This window comes from Stegodyphus dumicola, chromosome 6 (genome assembly GCF_044657685.1).
Source record: "Stegodyphus dumicola isolate Sdum_Otavi_A_Nest chromosome 6, ASM4465768v1".
Taxonomy (NCBI): Eukaryota; Metazoa; Arthropoda; class Arachnida; order Araneae; family Eresidae; genus Stegodyphus; species Stegodyphus dumicola.
The window spans coordinates 211,894,006-211,915,105 of record NC_140773.1 but is presented as its reverse complement, the minus strand read 5'-3'; the positions used below and the strand labels follow the sequence as shown (position 1 = coordinate 211,915,105).

Below are 21,100 nucleotides of genomic sequence, written 5' to 3'. Positions count from 1 at the left end.
CAGTTCACCACGGGTGAGTGTGCTCGAAATGAAAAGCCCGAGTTCTCGTTCAACAGGTTTTCCTCCTCACTATTTGTTGCATCGCCGAACGAACAATCAAAATGTCGCCAAAAAATCGCCAAGCTATGCCATTAAAAAAAAAAAAAAAAAAGCATCAATTATCTGTAAATAATAATGATGCTCGTGCTTTAATATTTGATAATTACTATTCAATTTGAAACTGTTCCCCCCCCCCAAAAAAAATGCATTATAATTATCGAATTGCAAATAGCAGATATCCCACTTTCAATTTAAATTTCCGTGCTTTACAAATGTTAAGCATTAACATTACATAATGTTATCTAAAATGTGAAATTAATTAAGTTTTTCCAAATACTAGGCCAAAGAGAAAGAAAAGCTATTTTAGACATGTAATAAAAAGTTGGTCTAAAGTAAGTGTTAAAAGCGATGAAAGCCATATGGTAGAACAGATTGTTTAGGAATTGCTCAACTGGAAAAAATCTTTTGGCGCAGAAATGACGCTGACCTATGTTAATTGTGGTTGCGTTACCTTTCAGAAGTATTAGTAAATTCATCGCACGAAATGTGTTTTCGATTATTTACGGTTTTAAAGCTACAGTATGAATCTCAGATTACTAAAGCTTGAAGAATTTAGTCCTCACTGCGAATGGTTATGTGAACTGGTCATTTTATATTGCCGATATATATATTTTCAAGGTAAAAAATATTTCTTAAATTTAAGAATATTTTTCTCTTTTGTTCTCTTAAACAACTTCTACACATTTCTATGTAAATGCATGGAAGTTACCAGTTTATATGAATCGTTGTTAATTATGAATTGTATTAACAAGTTAAACACACACACAAAAAGGTGCTCTTTAAATAAAAAAGTCACATATTTGAGATGAATGGTGTAATATATGTAACGAGTGTAGGCAGTCAGGTTAATTTTATGCTAAGCATTTCCTGTATAGCCCTTCTAACATATTAATTGATATTTCGCAAACCTGTTGCTTTATGGGTGCATTCTTTGTTGTCAGAAATGTGAAATATATGCTAGGCAGCGGTAATAGAATGAAAAGAGTAATGAATTTCACATCATAGCACTTGGTGAAATCGTAAAACTGTACTGGAAAAGTTTTGTTTGCGTTGCCAAAATTTAATTTTTTTTATAGTCTGAAGCAATTTGTCATTGAAGTTTAAATGAGGAAAATGCAGTTAGAGAAACAATGTTTACATGAAGAATTAATTTTTATGGTCTTCTGAGTATTTTGAGGAAACAAATGTTGTTTATATTCGTAAGTTTTCCATGCAGTTTTATGTACAAAGAATTTCATGGTTTCTGTTTATTTTACATAGCAAAAAAGGAGTATAATGCATACCAAGTATGTGTAAGAAAGTTGCGTATATGTAAGGCAAGCCAACAAAAATTTCATGAATGTATAATAAATATTTCATATGTTTATGGAGGTTGGAGATCAAATGTTTTACCTTCTGAAGAATTATGAACAGTATAAAAGTAAATAAATGTTAATGATATCAATTTTGTATAAAATTACATGACTTTTAAATTCCAATATTCCGTCCCATGCACTACAGGCACAAAATATTTACTGCAAAATCTAGACATTTACAAATAAATACTGAGCAAGTTGAAAGTCTATCATCTTCTAGCCATCACCAAGATGAGTTTTCAGTTCTTGTGTGATATTTTGTATAACAATAGAAGTTTTTACTTTTCATCTTCATTGCATAATTCATAGGCTTGCAAAATATAGAAGGGAAAATGGAATGTTACAGTATATAATTTATTCATCAGTTCCAGGCTTTCAGTTCATTTGTTTTTGCTGATGTTTATCATCCCAGTTCAGTTCATCTTTGCTGATGTTGCAAGTGTTTTTTATATCATTGTTTTATGTGAAATATGTATCAGACAGAGCAGGAAAGTGATAAACTACATGTTTATATGCTTTCCACAAGAATTTTTGCAACAAATGCTATGTGTTATGAGCAGCGTGCAATTTAATTATATGAAAGAAAATAACATTTTACACTCGCCGAGAGATTTTCTTGAGAGGCATACTGCTGATGAATTTTGATAGTACATTTATGTGAAATTCTTTTAATCAGGTTCTGGGACCTTTCCAGATATGATATAACTTTATATTTCACTTGGCAGCAAATTTATCTGTATATATTTATTGCTAGAAGCTTTCTTGCTAAAGAATAAATTTGTAAAAATGTAATATGAAATGTGAAATCTACCGTGTTGGAAAGGACAATGAAACAAAGAACTTTAGTGTAATATGGAATAAAGTATGTGGACTTTCATTTGAAAATAGCTTATTAGTAGTGCTGTCAGATATAATAATAATAGTTTATCCTTTGCTACTTGGCTGTGTAATATAATAATATTTTTCATTTATGTTAGCTTAATCACTTATATCAATATTTGTAATTATTAATATTGAACTACAATTACTGTAATATTAATAGTGAACTATAATTACCATAAAATTTCTCAATGTTTAATTTCAGAAGCTTGACTGCACTACTTTCCTTGCTTACTTCACATTTTTCTGGGCCTGACACTGTCATTCAAATTATTAACCCGAATTTCATTTTACAAAGCAACATTTGGAACACTTTCCATGTGTCTACCTATTTTTCTTTTCCATTGACTACCAAGTTCCAGATGTTTTCAAACTCGGCCACGAGTGTTTAAAATCAGTCTCCACAGGCCTGAAGTCATCGCTGCTGATGGCTGTTTCAGACTCAGCAAGGATCATATGGTACTGATTTGTCAATTCCATTGTTTGTGGTGGAGCTATATGGTCAGATATTGATGGTTGTCCGGAGCGAAACACCCCCATCAGTAGAGTAGGCGAATTCAGCGAACCTTTAAACTGCTTGAGGTTTCCAGTGGGTGCCTGGAGCCTTAATACTCCATATTCATATTCTTCTCTCATTCAACAAGTTTCTCCGTGGGTGCGCCTAAAGCCGATGTCTATATAGCTCGATGTAATGTTAGCAGGTCAGATTGGAGGTTCGGTCTGTCTGACAGTATTTAAGTGATTTCGTTCTGCTGCCCGGGGTTGGGGGCCCCTGTTGATGGCCAATGTTTCTACTATCCCTCCAGAATGGGGATGTGAGTTGCTGAGTATTCCTGTCGACTCAGCTTGGTCTTAGCTCATCGGCTCGACCAATAGGTTAGCGGCTTCTTGGATCGTGTCTAGGGGTTGGGGCGTTAAACTGTATTAAGGCAGCCTCGAGCCTGCCAGGTCTGAGTGCCCCTTCCTCCTAACACACTGTCTTATTTGACCGAAAGTTATAACCAGGGCAGGAGTTCGTCTCTGGTGTTCTCTTCTGTCTTATTTGAAAGTGAAAATACGTGATGCTGTTGCGTGTGTAAGGATAGATGCATTCGACGAATTGCTTTATCCTTATTTTGTGTCTACTGTTGCAATCGTAGTAATTTGTGCAACATTTATCTTTTTTCTGATTGCTTGTTGTCACTGCTATTCTGCATTAAAAAAAAAAAGGTAAGTGCAGTTACATATTGTGTTAAACTTAGGTTAACTTTTTTAATCGGAAAAGCAACAACGATTTCAGCATAATTACTCGAAAACTGCTTACCTCTCATGTTTGAACCATTGTTGTATTCTTGGCTGCATAAATTACTAATATCTAAACCATTTTCTTCTAAAGTCTTTAATGAGAATATTGTTCATCCTTCACCGGTTTTATCACCAAAATACTAAAATCTTTCTTCAGTACTCATGTCTGTATTTTCTAAATTAAGATACATCATACAAATTGATATCTGTTCTTGATGGCTGGCATCAGAAGCACAATCAAGTAAAATAGAAAAATATTTTGCATGTTTGACCTTATTTAAAATAATTTGCTTTATATTATCCCCTGATAAGCTAATTGTTTCATTTAAAATTTTATTTTCAAGGTAATGAGGCATATTTTTTTTAATTTGAATTTTATTAGTATATACAGACATGATAGCGTCAGATTTTGTGATCATTTCTATACACTTAAAAAATTTATTATTTCTTTCGGACATAGTCGTAGCTAGGGTTTTCAGCGCCCAGGGACAACTGAAGATTTCGCACCCCCTACTGCTTGCCAAGGATGGAAAACATTTAATTCTAAAATGTCGTAACATCAGTTTGGCGCCCCTTGGAATCTGCGCCCGGGGCCAGATGCCCCCCTCTAGCTACGCCCCTGCTTTCGAATAATTTGTTACTGGAATCACGGAAGGCTAAGTTTTGTTTAGCGAAACACTGAATGGCATAGATAATTCTTTCAATTGCGTGCTAATGCTTAGTCTCTTTTTTTAAATAAATTTTGAAATTCTGAATCAACAGGTTTATTCTTTCTTAATCGTTTTAAGAAATCGGACCAAAGATGCAGATTCCGGAATTTACTTTTATTTTTTCATGAAGTGTTCATTTAAGTGGTTCCAGTCATTAAATTCAAAACTACACAATTTTACGTTGCTGAAACTGTTAAAAATTTTACAATAGAAACAATAAACAGAATTCTTTTCAGCACAGTTTAGCAACCAATCGCTTTTAAGTCTTTCGTTGTTTGGCAAGATTCGACAAAAGTACATCTGAAAAAATTTACGTCCACTTTTGTCTTTTGGAAAACTGAAACTGGAAACCAGGTTTTCATAATATCCAAGACCATTTTCTATTAAGGCTTGAACTTGAGATTTCAGTAATGCACTTGGATGTAATCCGGAATCATCAGGCACAGGCAAATGCATATCTACTGCAGAAATTGTAGATTTCACTAGTATTTCTTTTGTTTTTTCCGAACGGCTGTATCAAAGTTAAAGGTAATTCCCAGGTGAAAACACTTTCTAATTCTTTCTGATTATTAGGTTCTTTTGGTAATTTCAATGGTAGCTGACACGTTGATGGACAGCTAGTGCTAGTAGCGTCAGCTTGGATATTCTCTGGGTTTTTCAAAAACTGAGTAATTTTAAAGTTTTGTTGTATTAAGTCTTCCTCTTACTTTCGTTTTCTTCATTAAATTCTGATACCCAGACAGTTTTTTCTGTTTTTCTTTCTACATCTGAGGAAAAATAAAAACAGAAAAAGTAGAATTAAAATAAAAGTAGAAAATAACTATTATAAAGTAATTTTGAGTAACTATGCTCAAATCGTCGCTTTTCTGAATTAAAAAGCTAATCTAAATTTAACATAATATGTAACTGCACTTACATTTTTCTATGTAGAAGAACAATAACAACAAGCAATCACCCAAAAAAAAATCAGAAAAAAAGATAAATGGTGCACAAATTACTACAATTGCAACAGTAGACACAAAATAAGGATTAAGCAATTTATCAAATGTGTCTATGGCACCGGCGTTTACCCTTACATACACATCGGGATTGCGTTTTTTCATTCACATATATATTTACAAGATTAGCTCAACTTATGTCAAAAACTGCAAAAAGCATTAACTGATAAAAATCAAACGGATATAGTAAATAGTATAGATCTTATGTATGAACTGCAGTTTTTGCACACTTTTGGAGGAAGTGTAGCATCGCCGGTTGAAACTCTTAGCTGTATTGTTGTCGACAACATAGCGGTGTGTAGAAAAGAATTTTGGATATATTCCTAGATATCAGCCCTAGAGCATCTTTTGTGCTCTTGTGATCACAGTTTAAACCTTGTCGTAAACTATGCTGTGAACAGTAATTTATTCAGTGCAAACTTATTAGAAACTTATTATAAAGGCGCTCGCTAGACATTTGCACAACAGCACGGATTAGGCTTGGCGCGGGCCTGCCCTGGTGTTCTGTTTTTGAGGATCCTGTGCATCTTTATGTCTATTAAATCTCACTCGTGTCCAATGCCTTTTTCCTGGTGTGCTAATTACATCAATCTCTAGTATAGTTTTACTGTGGGGTGCTTACTTTGTATTGTATCTACTTTCCAAAGTCCTCATTTTCATTCTGAATGATTAGTTGAAAATTAACTCTTAGTAAGAAAAGTGACCCATGGCATTAAGTAAAATTTTGAAATTCTATGATTGCTTAATTTACCCCCCCCCCAACACAAATTAAAAAAAAAAAAAATTTTTTTTTTAAGTTTAGTGAGAATTTTATGAGGTTGTCTATAGTCAGGGAAAGACCTATATACAGAGGTACACAGTCTTGAACATTTCATAAAAAAAAGCTTAAGTCTTTTTTTAGTTCTAGTTTTCTTCATTCTGTATAAAAAGCCTTTTATATATGTTTCAAAAATATATTTTCTTTGAATCAGAAAGCACATAGGTATAACTAATCAGAGTGTTAAGCATATAACAAAAAGCATGAGCTCTAATATGCAAGCACAAACATTCTTGTACATTATGTTCAGTCTTAAGTTTCTGTCGTATTTCTGTGAAAAAAAGAGAATTAGTCATGCTTGAATGCTTTTTCAAGCTTCACTTGAAGCACGTTCATTCCCCCAAAGGCATAACTTAAACATGGGTCTAATCATTTTCTGATTTGATCGAAAAGATGAGCAGTTTTCATTTTACTTTGTCTTACTTGTAGAGTATTCATTTATTTTTATTAACCAGTTATTTTAATTAGCTTTTCTGTCTTTCTTGCTTTCCATTTTTCTGCCAAAATGCAAATTTCTTGTTTGGGCATGTTCAAATGAGGTAGAAAAGGACAGTAATTAGAGGAAGGTTCTAGATTGTAAAAACAGAGCATGTTCTGCCTGCTAAAGGCCATGTTACTAGTTGATTCTCTTGAGAGCTGTTTATCTGCAGCATTGTGTTATTGTTGCCATTAGGCTTGACATGCTGACGTTAGGTTTTTTGAGTCAACTTGTGTGCAACTTTTCTGTACTCTTTTTGGCTAACTTACAATAACTTAGTTTAACTTCAGTCCTTTTACTTTTCGAGTTAATTCATAAATGCTGGATGGTTATCTAAGCACGAGCCATGCCTTCTGTTAACTTTTATTTGAGATAAATAAAAGGGTCTTTTACACCCTTCCCTCTCTGTTGTAATTTCCAAGACAATGATAAGTCACTTACGTTTTTGTAGAGTTCTCAGACTGCTGTTTTCATAAAATTTGTCATTCAAGCAGGTTTTGAAGATTAAAATAAAGTTTCCGCTTTGAGTTACTGCTTTTTTTTTTTTTTTTTTTCTTTTCAATCCAAAAAGTGGTTTGTGTTCTTCCATAGATCATTTTATAACAATTAATGCCAAAGAAGCATAAAAAATAAATAAATGGAATTAAGTGTGATGTTAATTATGTTTAAATAAATTATATTTACAATAGAAATTTTTTCTCGTGTTTTGTCTAGTCCAGGATGTTTTGTTTACACTTAAATAATTTTGTGGCAATCTAAATATCAGTTACTGAGGTTGCCATGGAGGTAAAAGCTGCAGTAAATAAAGTGATTCCAGACTGACCAGTTTACACAAGGAATAATAAAATAAAAAAATTAAACCAGAATATCTGTTCTGTAGTTACTCAAACTTTGAAAATTAAGCCACAGAATATTTGTACTTGACTTTTATGTAGATAAAAGTAGGTAGCTGCATGCTATAATTTTTTCAATATAGGAGTATTAAAGTGATTTTTAAGATAATGAAACCACCTCTGCAATATTATGTTTCACCTGCAAGCCAGTAAATATTCTGCAAATCTTCCTTGGTTTTTATGTTCATCTCTTTTTGTTGTTGAAACTCGTTGTAGGTTGAGTGGCAGTCAATAAATATAATTGTCAAGTCAAAGAATGCAAGTTTCTGAAGAGTATTGAAGAAGAGGGCAAAAAAATGCTTCAGTTACTTTCAGTGATTTTCTTGAAATTCAGACAATTAAGATTATTATGAATAATGCATCTAATTTTGAATAGTCTTTTTGTTGCATGATAAATGCATTTTTTGCAATAATAATAATAATAATAATAAATAAATAAAATAAATTAGTTACAAATATGCTGTCTGGTTTTAACATTTATTTTAAACAAGTTATGATAGGTATGCTGTCTGGGGCACAGTGAGTAACATTAGTTTAGTAGAACTGTTTTCCAAAACATGCATTTTTTTAAAGGTAGGAATTGTCATATCCTTTACTATATTCCTCCCTGATGTGTTTTCATAAATTGGCTTTGTGTAATTTTTTATCCAAAGTGTTAGTATCAGGTACAGATCTTTGCTTGTATTTCTTGAGAGCAATTTGAATTCAAAGGTGAAGTTCATGACCAAATTAATGCCATGATAAAATTTGCAATGAATTCACAGGGTTACTGCTGTTGTTCCTTAATTTAAGATGCATTCCAGTGCAGTCAGCTTGCATTGTTACTTTTGATGTTCAACATGTGTACATCTTTGATGCTTTTCATTAGTCACAATATTTACATTAGTGCATCAAAGAATGGGGCTATCACTCTGAGTACATTGACTCTTGAATTCCCTACAACAATTCAAAGCTCTTTGTATCTAAATTATAATTATTGCAAGAAATGTTTTCAGTAAAATTGTTCAATATGTTAAGTTTATGACTATGTATGCTTCCAATTGCCAGTAGATGGCAGTAGTGTTTGTAAAAAGAAACTGTGATGTCATAATTATGTATATGCATCAGTTCATCTTTGGTGTTCGTCAATAAACGTTGTGTGGAATAATGCTCTCTATTTATTACTTTACATTCAATCTAGTCTGATTTATTAGAGACTTGCATATATTTTGTTTACAATATAAGCTAATGTGCATATCCAAAGTGTAAAAAATATCTTTTATATTCCAAGTCTTTTTTTATGTACTGTAGAAGTGTAGAGAGTGTTCACGATTTGGCATATATCATGTAGAGCAGGGGTTCTCAATTGGTGGTACACAAGAAAAAAATAGGTGGTAAGCAAAGAAGCAAAGTATTTAACTATTAAATTCAAAAATTAAAGCACTCATAAATTTATGGGATTAGAGCTTTGTTCAAGAGTGGTAGTAGTACTTTGTAGAGGTGATACTAAAGGTTTTCAATTTTTGTTTAGGTGGTGCGCGTCAGTCAAAAGGTTGAGAACCGCTGATATGGAGCATAGGTCTCAAAGTCAAATTCCATGTGAGCCAGATGCACCCTTTGAAAGCAGCTAGTGGACCAGATTACTTTTTTTTAAAACAAAATTTTAAAAAAAAGTATTACTAAAATACAAAATATTTTAAATTTCACGGCTAAATCTTATTAAAATATTCACATGCAATAATACTGTGAAGAAAAAAAAAATCAAATTTATATTTATTTTCTATCTGAAATCTAACGTTTGGTACCTGCAAAACATTGTTGGTTACACAGTAAATTTACAGTTAAGCACTGAACTTTCAAACTGGCATTTATTTCAAATAATCTTAAAATGTTTAATTAATCATTAAGTAATTTAAGCTTAAATTGACACATAAATAAAAATGCATATTTTGTATGTGAATAATTATAAACTTCTTTATTTTATTCTGCAACTTGACATTTTGAAGGCATTTTGAATCAGATAAAGCCTTGGAAAGAAATTATCACGGATTGTTGATGTTCATTGGTCAGTCTATTTATTTTCTTATTAATTTTCAACTGTGAAAAAAAAAGCTGTTCACTTATAAGTATATTCCAAAACAAAGCTATTATTCTTAGTGTAAAAATTCATAACTGAGCGTTTTGGGAGGGAGGAGTATGTTAAGTAAACCTGTATCTTCAAATCTTTGAATTTCACTCTGTAAATTAATTAACTCTATTGATTTTCTGATGTTTTATTCATGATTGCTTTTAATGGTAATGAAAATAATGTACATTCGAACTTCAAATCTTTGCAACTTCGTATTTGCAGCTATTGAAATGTATTCGCGGACCGCATAAAATTTTTTTGAGGGCCACCAGTTTGAGACCACTGATAAAAAAAAATGAATGAAAGGGGGAAGATGCAATAAAATGTGTTAAATTTTCTATATCTGATAACCTGATACATGCACTTAACTATCCATACTTTCTTAAAGGTGCTGCATCTTAAAATCCTCCTCTTGATAATAAAAAATGAAATGATGCTAAGAAAAGTTGTTATCCTGAATACTGTAAAAGCTGCTGTTTAAAAAAAATGGAATGATAAAAAAATATAATAGAGTAGAAAAGTTAATCATCTGTGAATAATAATGGGAAAGCTAGAAGGCAAAAGATGTGATGATAATTAAATAATTACACACCCCAAGTAAAAGGTAAACCAAATCTAATATAGACAAAAATAACCAGCTAGATATATACATAAGTAGAATAAATTTCTGAGAGAAATTACAATTTAATGAAAAATGCATCTGTTATTTTTTAGCATGTTTAATTATTTTATTTGCTGACTTAGCCTTTTTATTTGAATTGTTCCATTTTTAATCATGATTTAAAATTTTACATTATCTGCAGTATCATCTAAAATTATATAATTGATTTTAGCATTGTTACTTGTTATATAATCATTCTATAGTCTTGACTTATCTTAATATACCCCCTTAATTTTTTCCTCAGTTTCTTAGGGATTATTTTGTAATGAAGCTATGGCGGATATTAAAAAGGAAAGTCCGGCTTCTTTTATTCATCTTCATGCTTCCATTATTGCTTACAGTTTTTGTGGTTATAAGCCTCCAGCCAGGCCTGGTTGAAGATAATCATAAAAATTCTAGACTTTTCCAAAAATCAAAAAGGCAACAAGAATACATTGATAAGAGGGGAATTCATGTGATAGTAGGACATTATATCGGAAATGATTTACCTTGGGACACCACGCCTAACCTTACTAATGGTAAGTTCTTTGCTGTTGTTATTTTTTAGCAATGTTTATTATTTTTTTTTCTTTAAAATATACTCATACATTGTTTTTTTAGCATAAAATAATGATGCAATTTGATAGCTAACAGCTCATTGAAGTGCAATTTATTTAAAATGTTATGGTCAGAGCTGTGGCTTTTTATTGATTAACCTTTCAGCACACACGCATCACTGCGCTATGTTAGTACACGCGCGGGACAAATTTTACTCCAGTGTTTGTTTCTCGGAGTTCACCTTCCAACATATAAATACATGCATTTTCTTTGTTTTAAATGAATGTATAAATGACTAATAGCTTTGTGAATTCTGTTAAACCTTTTTTCCAGTTTTAATTCGAGATAACCTTACTTTAAGTTATACAAACATTTCCATACTGGTTATCTAAAGTAAGCTATAAAAATCGAAATTTATGCAAAATTACTAACTTATATATGATGCATATATGATTTCTTATATTAGAAAAATCAGTTTTCATATGTACATATTTTTTAAACATAAGTGTTTATTATGAAGAGTGGTTTGATAAAGTACTAGAGGAATATGAAAAGGCTGCATTCTTACTAGCTTTTTTCCTTAAAACTCAATATAATGTCATACAATTATTCATATCAAAGAATAGATTCTAAATATGAATATTAAAAAATATAAATAACACATAGGTTTTCCAACCCCCCCCCCACCTGAGGTTAATTACTCAAATAATATCATTTTGAACAATCCTCGCATAGTGCAGCAATATATTTTTACGAACTATTTCTTCGGTGAAGGTGTTCCTGCCAACCTTTTTACTCCAGGTTTGAGTTCTTTCGAGCGAGACAGAATTGCAGCCCATTTTTAGGACATTTTCTTTTACAAGCTCTAATGCTAAATCTTTGAGAAAAGCTCTTCGGTTCATATTCACTATCATCGTTATTTCATCGATGAATAAAAGAAGCATTTATACCTGTAATGCTCAGTAGTCCGAAAAATACCATTGGAGGCCAGCGGCGGTATTTTCTTATCAGATCAAGTTCCACATAATTCATCAACAGTATAAACATCACCTTTTGTAGAGTTGCAAAAAGTTATCATTTCGGGCTTGAGCTGCTCTTTAGACAGTGGATCAATTTGATTATCATTATGCATGGAGATAGAACAGGAACCGATTTACTCTTTTTTGGAACATATGAAGTAAGAGTTAATTCTTTACCTCTAAACCCAAAACACGAAGAGTACAGAAGCCTTTTTTATTTGGCAGAAATTCTTCTGGAATTTTCCACTTATATTTTTGAAGTGTCCCAAAACATGTCAATTTGTGCTTTTTCAATAATTCATTGGCCAAAGGAATGCTCATGTACCAATTGTCCATAGTTATATTTCTTTCAGTGCCACTTATAGGTGCAATAAGTCTTTGTACAACATCCAATGCCACGTTTGATTGTCTATATAGTCCGACAGGCTGCTGACCTGCATAAATTTCCAGGTTGTATGCGTACAATGTATGAGAATCGCACAAAGCAAAAGTTTTTATTCTATATCTTGGGAGCTTACTTTTTATATATTGTCTGAATTGACACCTTTCTCTAAAGGGTTCTAATTCTTCGTCTATAGTACAATATTCAGATAAAGGATATACGTTTCATATGTTTTTGATAAATATTTCAAAAACATTTCTAATAAGTGCAAGTCTAGCCGTCGTCTTTCGCTCTGCTCGTAAATTTATGTCATCAAACCTAATACATCTCAAAAGGAAGTAGGAAGTGGAATCAGTTGATAGACATTGTTCTTTAAAAGACAGTTATTCCACTTCCATCAGCTGACCACAAATCTTTGCTTTGATAAGTGCTGCTGTCAGCGCTCCAGCGTAATATAATAGGAAAAATAATGGCTTAAATTCAGCTACGTTTGTCTCTTGTGCATCACGTTCTCTAGAGAATTGGTTTCTTATTGATGAAATGTAAATATTTGTTGATTTTGTCAAATCTTCCATTATTTCTTCATCAAAAATTTGCAATAAACTCTCAGTTGGATTTTTCAAATTGCTAAAGCTTTTCTTGACATCAGGTAAATGTGTCACTATATTGTGCAGACGTGTCCGAACATCTTTCGAGGGTAATTTTCAAACATAAAAATCATCTGATCAAAGAAGATATGCTCCCTAAATCATGTGAATCATCATATTACTGGTCAGAATCAGTTTCGGGATCACTTTCAGAAATATTTTCGCACTCAGAATCGGAATCTTCAATTTTGATATCAGTTTCAACACTAGCGAGAAGAACCCATAGTCGCTACTGTTCTCGCTCGTACGCACTCATCTCTATCAGTATTTCTCTAGAAGTGAAACGTTAGTACATGCGCGGGGTAGCTACAATCCCGTTATACATTCCTTCCCCGAAAACACAATATCCCAAGGACATGGGAAAAATTCCTCTGGATGACCCCTTCCTAACCTTGATCTTGAAAGGTACATGAAGTATTAAAAAGGTCACGTACGACCTTCCCTTATTTTCTAAGAAAAGATTATACATGGGCTGGATTTTACCCCAGCGCGTGGGCTGACGGGTTAAGTGCAAGACTTTTCAAGTGATTGTTGTCAGTAAACTGATTCATATGTAGATGAATCAGTTAGTGGAAAAACATTGTTCACAAAAGAAGTACAATGCCATTTATCTTCAAATGTAAAGTAAAATTTAAGAGGAAAATGTTATCAAAACATTTTGAGATTATCCCAGCACTACTAGTTCAGTGACTGGATGCTTTTCAACAGCAGTCATTTATTTTCTGCAGCAATAATTTTAGTAAAGCCTTTTTTCTCATTAAATTTCGTTTTGTAATTTTGCATTGAAAACTTTAAATGTCGCTTCACTTTTCAAACTGTTGCCACCAAATATTGCCTGTATTATATTTAAAGAAATTAAATAATGAAGAATCTGCATAAATGTATGTATGTTTCTCACATTGTGATAAAATGATGGTACCTAGAGCCATCAAATTTTGAATAATGTACATTTCCACCCGTATATGGGCATCTGGAAGCCCAATTTGGAATTTGTTTCATTATCTTTTTCATATTTTATAAAACTTTAATTAATTTTTTATTAACAAACTCAACAATTTCAAAGAGAGCAATGGGAACACTGTACCAAAAAACAAAACAAAAAAAAAATTATCTCCAGCATGCAAGATTGTGTATCAGAAATTCTAAAGATAGGCTCACTTTAAAATTATTTTGCGACATTGCTGTTGAACTGCATTTTATGGTTTAAGTGCAAAGAACATGATATTTAATAAATAAAGGTAACCCACAAAACCTTAAAAAATGCTCCTTTGGGTGTAATGTAAAATCTGAAAACTTTCAGATTTTTTTTTTTTTAACTTGAAAATTTTTTTATAATACTGTTAACAAATTTCTGAAAAATATTATTATATAAAAAAAAAAAAAGATTCATGTTCCATATATCTTTTTTATTTTCTGTTTAAATAATTTAAAGTCATCTTATTTCATTTACATTTTTAAGATAAACAGTGGAACTTTAAGCCATGAACATCTCTCATTTCATGAAGAAATCGATTCACAAAGCAATTTAAAGTGCAAAAAACATCTCAGATGACAAATAAATTAGGTTAGGTTAGATTATTTAATCATGGCAAGAAATGCTAGAGCTATCTGGCTGAATTGAGGGTTGTTTAAATGGAGAAATTTCTGGTGAAAACTCATGTTATGCTGCATGAGCAAACCATTAAAATGCATGTGCAGCCTATCTATTAATGAGCATCTGAATTGAGCTTGAGTGTCCGGTGTTCAATGGTCATTAGTCGGCAGTGACAAATGTTGTTTCAAAAACAAACATGCAAGGCAGCAACTTAAGATTTTGAAAGATGTTTTAAGGTAATTTCTAATATAGAATTACCTGAAGAGGCTTTTGAAAATATTTTATTAATATTTTCCTTTGCTTTACTCTCATTAATAAAGGGCCTGCATCAAGTAACTTACAGGACCATGAATTTGGCTGATAATAAATTATGGCTAGATTGTGTTATAAATAGAGAATTAATTGTATTTGTTGGTTTTGGACTTGGAAGTTAACTGTGAAGAGGAAGAGTTATTAGAAGACCACAAAAATGTCTTCAGTACAGAACTGAAAGAACTTCAGCAAAAGATGATTGTGAAGGAAATGTCTTCAGAGAAAGAGGAAATAAGAGATACTAATTCTAATTTTTTTATATATATGAAATCTGTGCAAAATGGAATAAGGTAAAAATATTCATGTAACCCTTTCCGGACAGCACCCCAATCTCATGCCCTGTCGCAATGAGAGGTAACGCTGAGCTTCTGTGATGTCACCACAGGGTGGCGGTTTCTCACTGAATGAGTCTAATTTTGTCAAAAATGCATTTGTATTCCAATTAATTCAGCTTCTTCAAATGTCACAGAAAATGCATTTAAATTTATGCTTTCGCTGGCAGTCGTTTATTGTACTGGCTAGGAACTGTACCTTCAAGTCTTGGCACCAGGGTAAAAAATACTAGGCCAGCAGTTTAAAACCCCAAAAGAAGATCAGCTTATGCAGTCGAACCAAGGGGAGATTGGTGGTAAATCCTCAGACTAGAGATATCAATAGCAGTGCAGCAGCTGCTATTGTTTACCGAATTATTCTAGGCCAGTGTGGCCCACATTGTTCTGGTAGGCAGCAACTTTGATGACCAGTCAGATCTTCAAGCCAATCAAGCCATCCCACCATAAGTCTCGAGAACCAGGAGTGGTGACCCAAAGTGGGTGGTGAGTAGAGAAAAGTCAGAATGTCTGTTGCTGGTATGTATGAGGCTTGCAGCAGTAAAGTGTTAACATTTTTTGTCTACCAGGTGGCATAGTGCCTAATTTCCTCCCTCCCACTTGATCTTGAGGATTCTGGGATGAGGAATATGCCGCATTATGTCCCAAATTAATGAAATGGTATGCATATTGAGTCAGCTTAATGAATTATGGAATTAAATGAATTAACTTTTGCAGCTGTAATCATATGTAAAGAATGAAAGAGGAATTTTAAAAGAAATTTTCATTATTTGTAGCAGAATTACCATAAAATATTTAATATAAAGCAACAAACCTACACAGTTATATACACACATGTATACATTTACAATGAAATTTTAAAATTGTTTTTCGGTGTGATATATTCTGAAGCATGGGTTCACACAGAGTCCTACGTTTGCCCTCAAAGTAAGATGTTTTTTCCAAAGCTCGCTTCCTCTTTGTAGTTTAAGAGCAAAATTTATCTTCTCATTTTCTCTTTCTTCCCATTAAGAATTAGAGACTGAAAATGCCTTTCTGAAAGGCGACATCTAGTTCAGGCATCGATGCAGCTAATGCCTAAAATTCATATTCTGTTCTTGACATGACTCTCTCTATAAGTAGTTCAATTACTTTTAATTGAAACCAAAATAATTGTCTTTTTTAACCATTTTTTACATTGCATAAAACATGAGCAGTATAGAATGTAATGTCGAGAAGCCTAAAAAATAATTTCTTGTTCCATTCTATAAGATGGATTGTGAGTAATAACTGTATCTCTAATATTGACTTCTTCCGTATTTTTGTTATACAGCAGAATATAGTTTAGTTTCTCAATAATTTCACCGGTTTTGTAATTTTGTTTACTGCTAAAGCCACTGACTTTTACATATAAAAAGAAAAAACTAAAAAACTGCACTAATGCCCAAGGTACTTCTTCCTCGGAAAACCGCTTGAAAGAAACATAAACAGAATGCATGTGCGTACCCAGCAGGCTTGTTTTTTACATTACTGAATTCCCCCATCTACCCATCAGAATCAAGTGAAACACTCTAGGGTCTAAGTTCAGGCATCATGTTCCCATTTATCTTGGTTCCCATAGACATAGAGCACCATTTGTTAGAATTAAGAATGTATAGGTTTCAGTGGGTAACATTTGTCCTTTACATTTTGTCATGTAACATTACAGCAGTTCAGAAAGGGTTAATGATACCACTCTGATAAAGCAGTTACAAACCACAACATAAGCATTTTCAATTATAATGCCATGTCTCACTTTAGAAATATTATAAAATGAAAAAATAAATTATAATTAGACTCACTTTTAGTGAGATGGAGGCCCATTTCTCAAGAAGCAGAATCAATTGATGTTCAAAGTCTTTGGCTTTTTTAATTGTTTATTGTTTGATGTGTCTTTTAAAAAAAATTATAAGTGTAATTATTTTCTTTGGATTTTTATTATGAACTTGTACATAAAGTAATTGTAAAAATTTAAATAAACAATTTATGCACAAATTAATACATTTTACAATATTTGCTATCAGGAAAAGTAGTTTTGATTAACAAATATTTTGAATGATCAACAGCCTTCTGTATCTATATGATCTAAGGTTTCACTGTATTTCTTCACTCCCTTTTTGTAATAAAATTACTTAGATTTATTACTGTTAATAGAAATTTATTTCCAGCTTCTAATATGTTATTAAAATTTACTGTAATTGTAAAATGTGTAATTTGATGTAGTTATAATAATTTAAAAGACAGCATTCTTTAATATTTTTTCAGTTAATAAAATGATTAAAAAAAATAAAATATATTCTTGCATAATTTCTCAGTATGTAATCATAAAAGAAATGATTAAGATCTGTTTTTTTATTAACTTTTAAAGCAATTTGTGTATGTGATTTGAGTTGCAGCTTTTTGTATACAGCTTTTCATATTGTTCCTTTGTTTTGATGAGTATTTTAAGATTTACTTTAAGTAATAGTTCTGTGATTTTATGATTTCTGATAATTTTTTTATAGCAATAGTTTCACATTAATCTAACACTTTCAAAAAAAAAAAAAAAAAAAGAAAAGAAAAGAAAAAGAAAAAAAAGAAAGAAAAGAAAAAGCATGTATGAACATTTATTTATTTTTTATTATTATTTTATTAAGTACCTTCTAAAGAAAAGAATTTTGTACTTTTCTTGTATATAAGTGTTCAAGAGTGCACATATTTACTGTCTTCTGTAAGGCAGAAAGATAAGATTAAAATCTCTATTTGGCAAAGTTTTCAATATATCAAATAATACTACATTTAGTGCTTTTTTTTATTACAAATATGTATGCTGTTTGGTGATGTAGCAACGTTATCCTGGTTATTAGCTTACTGTAATATGTAGATTATTGTAAGGTCATCCTAACTAATTTTTCCAAGCTGCTTTTTTTCCCCTGTTTATTTAATTTGAAGCTTTATTATTCATTCTGAATTTCACTTTAATCTGTGTTGTATATCATAATTTTAACATTTTTAAGATGAAAAGAACTTTTAAACTATTTAATTTTTATTCTTTCAACTACAGAAATTGTAAACTCCAATGGCTATTCTCCTTTACCTAATGCTGGTGAAATGGGTGAAGCTTATTTTGTGCATCCTTCTGAAAAGCAGAAAAGTAAAGCCCTATTTCATATTAACAAGTTTAATCTTCTAGCAAGTGACAGAATTTCAGTAAACAGAAGTTTGCCTGATGAAAGAAGACAAATGTGAGAAGTTTTCAAATTTTATTATTTTCCTTAACATACACTTCATTAAATTATTTCCCAAATACTATATTTTTAGTATCTGAACTATTAAGCAGTTTTGCTTTTAGCAAATATAACAGAGTAAACAAAAATGTTAAGGACTATAAGACAACGTAAAATTTTTATGCTCTGAGCCCATTTATATGCAACCTTTTTTCATCTAGCTTCTGTCTAATTGAAATAAAAAGATAGTTTGCATTGAACTCTTTTCAGTCAGCATATTATTTTTAATTTCCTATTTCTTTCTCTGGAAGCTATTTTAATTTATAACATCACATTGGTGGATTTATTTTGTGGATTTCTGAGTTAAGCAGTAAATTCTTGTTGGCTATATTTTTCAAAAAAAAAAAAAAAAAAAAAAAAAAATGTGTTCTGGTGTGACCAATGTAAATACAGAACATTTTTGGTTTGTTTGTTATATTTTTGAGAGATTTTGGAAATGTATTTTTTAATATGCCGTATCTTTTTAATCAATGCACAGGAATACCTTGCATAGTGCTGTTTCACTCAGTGCAGACCTGGATATATTACGGGTAGTAATTTGAGTATCAAAATTAGTAAATATTAATAGAGTTAGTAAATTTCACCAAGTACTTTTAATCTTTTATTATTTTTGATTAATTTTAGGTAAATACGTAAATATTTCTGTTCTAACAAAATTTGATCAAAATGAATTGCTAATTTTCCTATAGAAATAATGTTTCACTGAGTACGGATTCATTTAGTGCAGTACCAGTTAACAGTACTGCGAGATATTCTGTACTCTTAAATAAATAGTCTAAAATTCCTTTAACTAGTTTTTGAAAAAGCATTTTTATAAATGCAGTGTTCTGTATTTAATTGTTATATCTTTTAACTGTTTTATTTTTTGTTGGTGTAATTGTAGAATCTGATCAGTAGTTTGTTGCAAACTTATACTCTTGCATTTTTAGCTTGTTTATCTATTTTTCTGGGTACCTTCTTTCAAATAGTCAAAGATAGCATGTATAGTATGCTTTCTTGTAATATTTATTTGCTATTATGCTTTCTTGTGATATATTTATTTGCTTAAAAGTCATATGTGTATATAGATAAAAAAAAATATTTAAATCAGCTTTATAATTTAATTTAGTAATAGCCTCTTAATTCCTCTATTTCAGCTCTGTATTCTAAAAGTAGTGATAACTTTTCTAAACTGCACCATTTCTAAGTCACATGGCTTGTGTAATGCTAAATAAAGACATAGTTAATTCAGAACTTGTACTCAAAATTTTGAGAACTGAAACCTTTCTAACCTAAACCAAAATCTTCTCTTGGTGAGCTTTCATACCAGATGATTGTTCATTTTTAGCTTCAGTTCTCTTGCAATCAAGATGCTACTTCATTCCCTTGGCTTTGTTATCTATAATTTTACTAAAATTAAGGGAAAATTAAAAAAGAAAATAACCTCACTAAATATCTACTCTAAAGAAACGGGATAAAATTCATCACATTTTCATTTAGACCGGATGGATTATAATACAAAATTTTAAATTTTCTACAACTTTATGGCAAATTATTACATATATTTTTAATGTATGGATATTTTAACATAATTTTAAATAACAAACTGCTTATGAAATTTAAAATATTGGTAATTATTGTATATTCTGATGCAGCTATGTAGCTACAAGAACTAAAAGGGAAAAATTGGGAAAAACCAGATTCTTAACACAAAGACCTTTGCCAACAAATCCACTAGTCTCCTGTTTCAAATGTAAATATCAATGGCCACCAGAAAAACAGGCTTAGCGGCAATTAAACAACTTTAAAATTGCTGATAATTCTAAAAATATTGTACACAGATTTACTAAAGGCATAAAATCCTTAACCGGAAGATAAAAACAACATAATTCAATCATTTTTAAAGCAAAAAATGTACAATTTACAAACATATAAGAGTAAAGAAACTGAGATCACTGAGCCGGTTAATAGAGTGGATATATATATAAATATATTTATATACATTTGGTGCTGCCGATTGCAACCAGAGCTGCTAACTGTGCCATTATCTAAAATGTGATACTGTGTATAAAACTGTGGGGTGTGTTTTACACCCATGATCATGTGTGACAAAAAATATATTTTTGGTAATTACTTCGTTTCCAACAATAAAATTAGATTCAATTCGGTTGCCTCTGTCTGCAAGTTTCTTCGTCGAGTGTCATCTTTCTAACTATGCAGTAAAGTCTCTAAGCTATAATGAAGAAAACCATTGTCGATCTATTGCAGCTTACTCCAGTTCATCATATTATATAAATATGTGTATAATCATTAACCCTAAAATTACCATTCTAGTGAAAATGGCTGTCAGGGGTTCAATCTCTGTGAGTACAGGTGTAAAAATCTTGAAGTATCCTAACCTTTCAGAGTATGATCACCTTCTTGGTGAGACAGGATTTCCAATTCTAAAGCTCTTCCACATGTTGCCACATGTGTTCAGCAAGTGCTGCAGTGTTTAAGGTACGAGCCATCTCCTGTAATTTCATGGCCACTGCAATATCTTGACCTCTCTTCGATGGATTTCTGGTTCTGGGGTTATCTGAAGCCTAAGGTATGCACCTCAAATCCATGAGATTTATCAGAATCAAAAGATGCCATAAAACAAAGTTATACAGATTCCCTGTGTGATGTTACATTCATTATTGTTGTCAACAGTCTCCCATATGCAATGCTTTATTGTCTGTGAAGATGGGCACA

General features: G+C 31.6%; 1 protein-coding gene across 1 annotated transcript in view; it reads left to right on the top strand.

The window, feature by feature from the left end:
* Nucleotides 1-291: 291 nt before the first annotated feature.
* Nucleotides 292-21,100, top strand: part of LOC118191863 (polypeptide N-acetylgalactosaminyltransferase 1-like) — a 49,657-nt gene continuing 28,848 nt past the window's right edge. Inside the window, exons 1-3 of the mRNA XM_085819475.1 lie at nucleotides 292-717; nucleotides 10,526-10,799; nucleotides 18,163-18,343. Of these exons, the coding sequence (XP_085675601.1) occupies nucleotides 10,547-10,799; nucleotides 18,163-18,343 (434 nt within the window). The 5' untranslated portion in view covers nucleotides 292-717; nucleotides 10,526-10,546. The remainder of the gene's footprint in view (nucleotides 718-10,525; nucleotides 10,800-18,162; nucleotides 18,344-21,100) is intronic.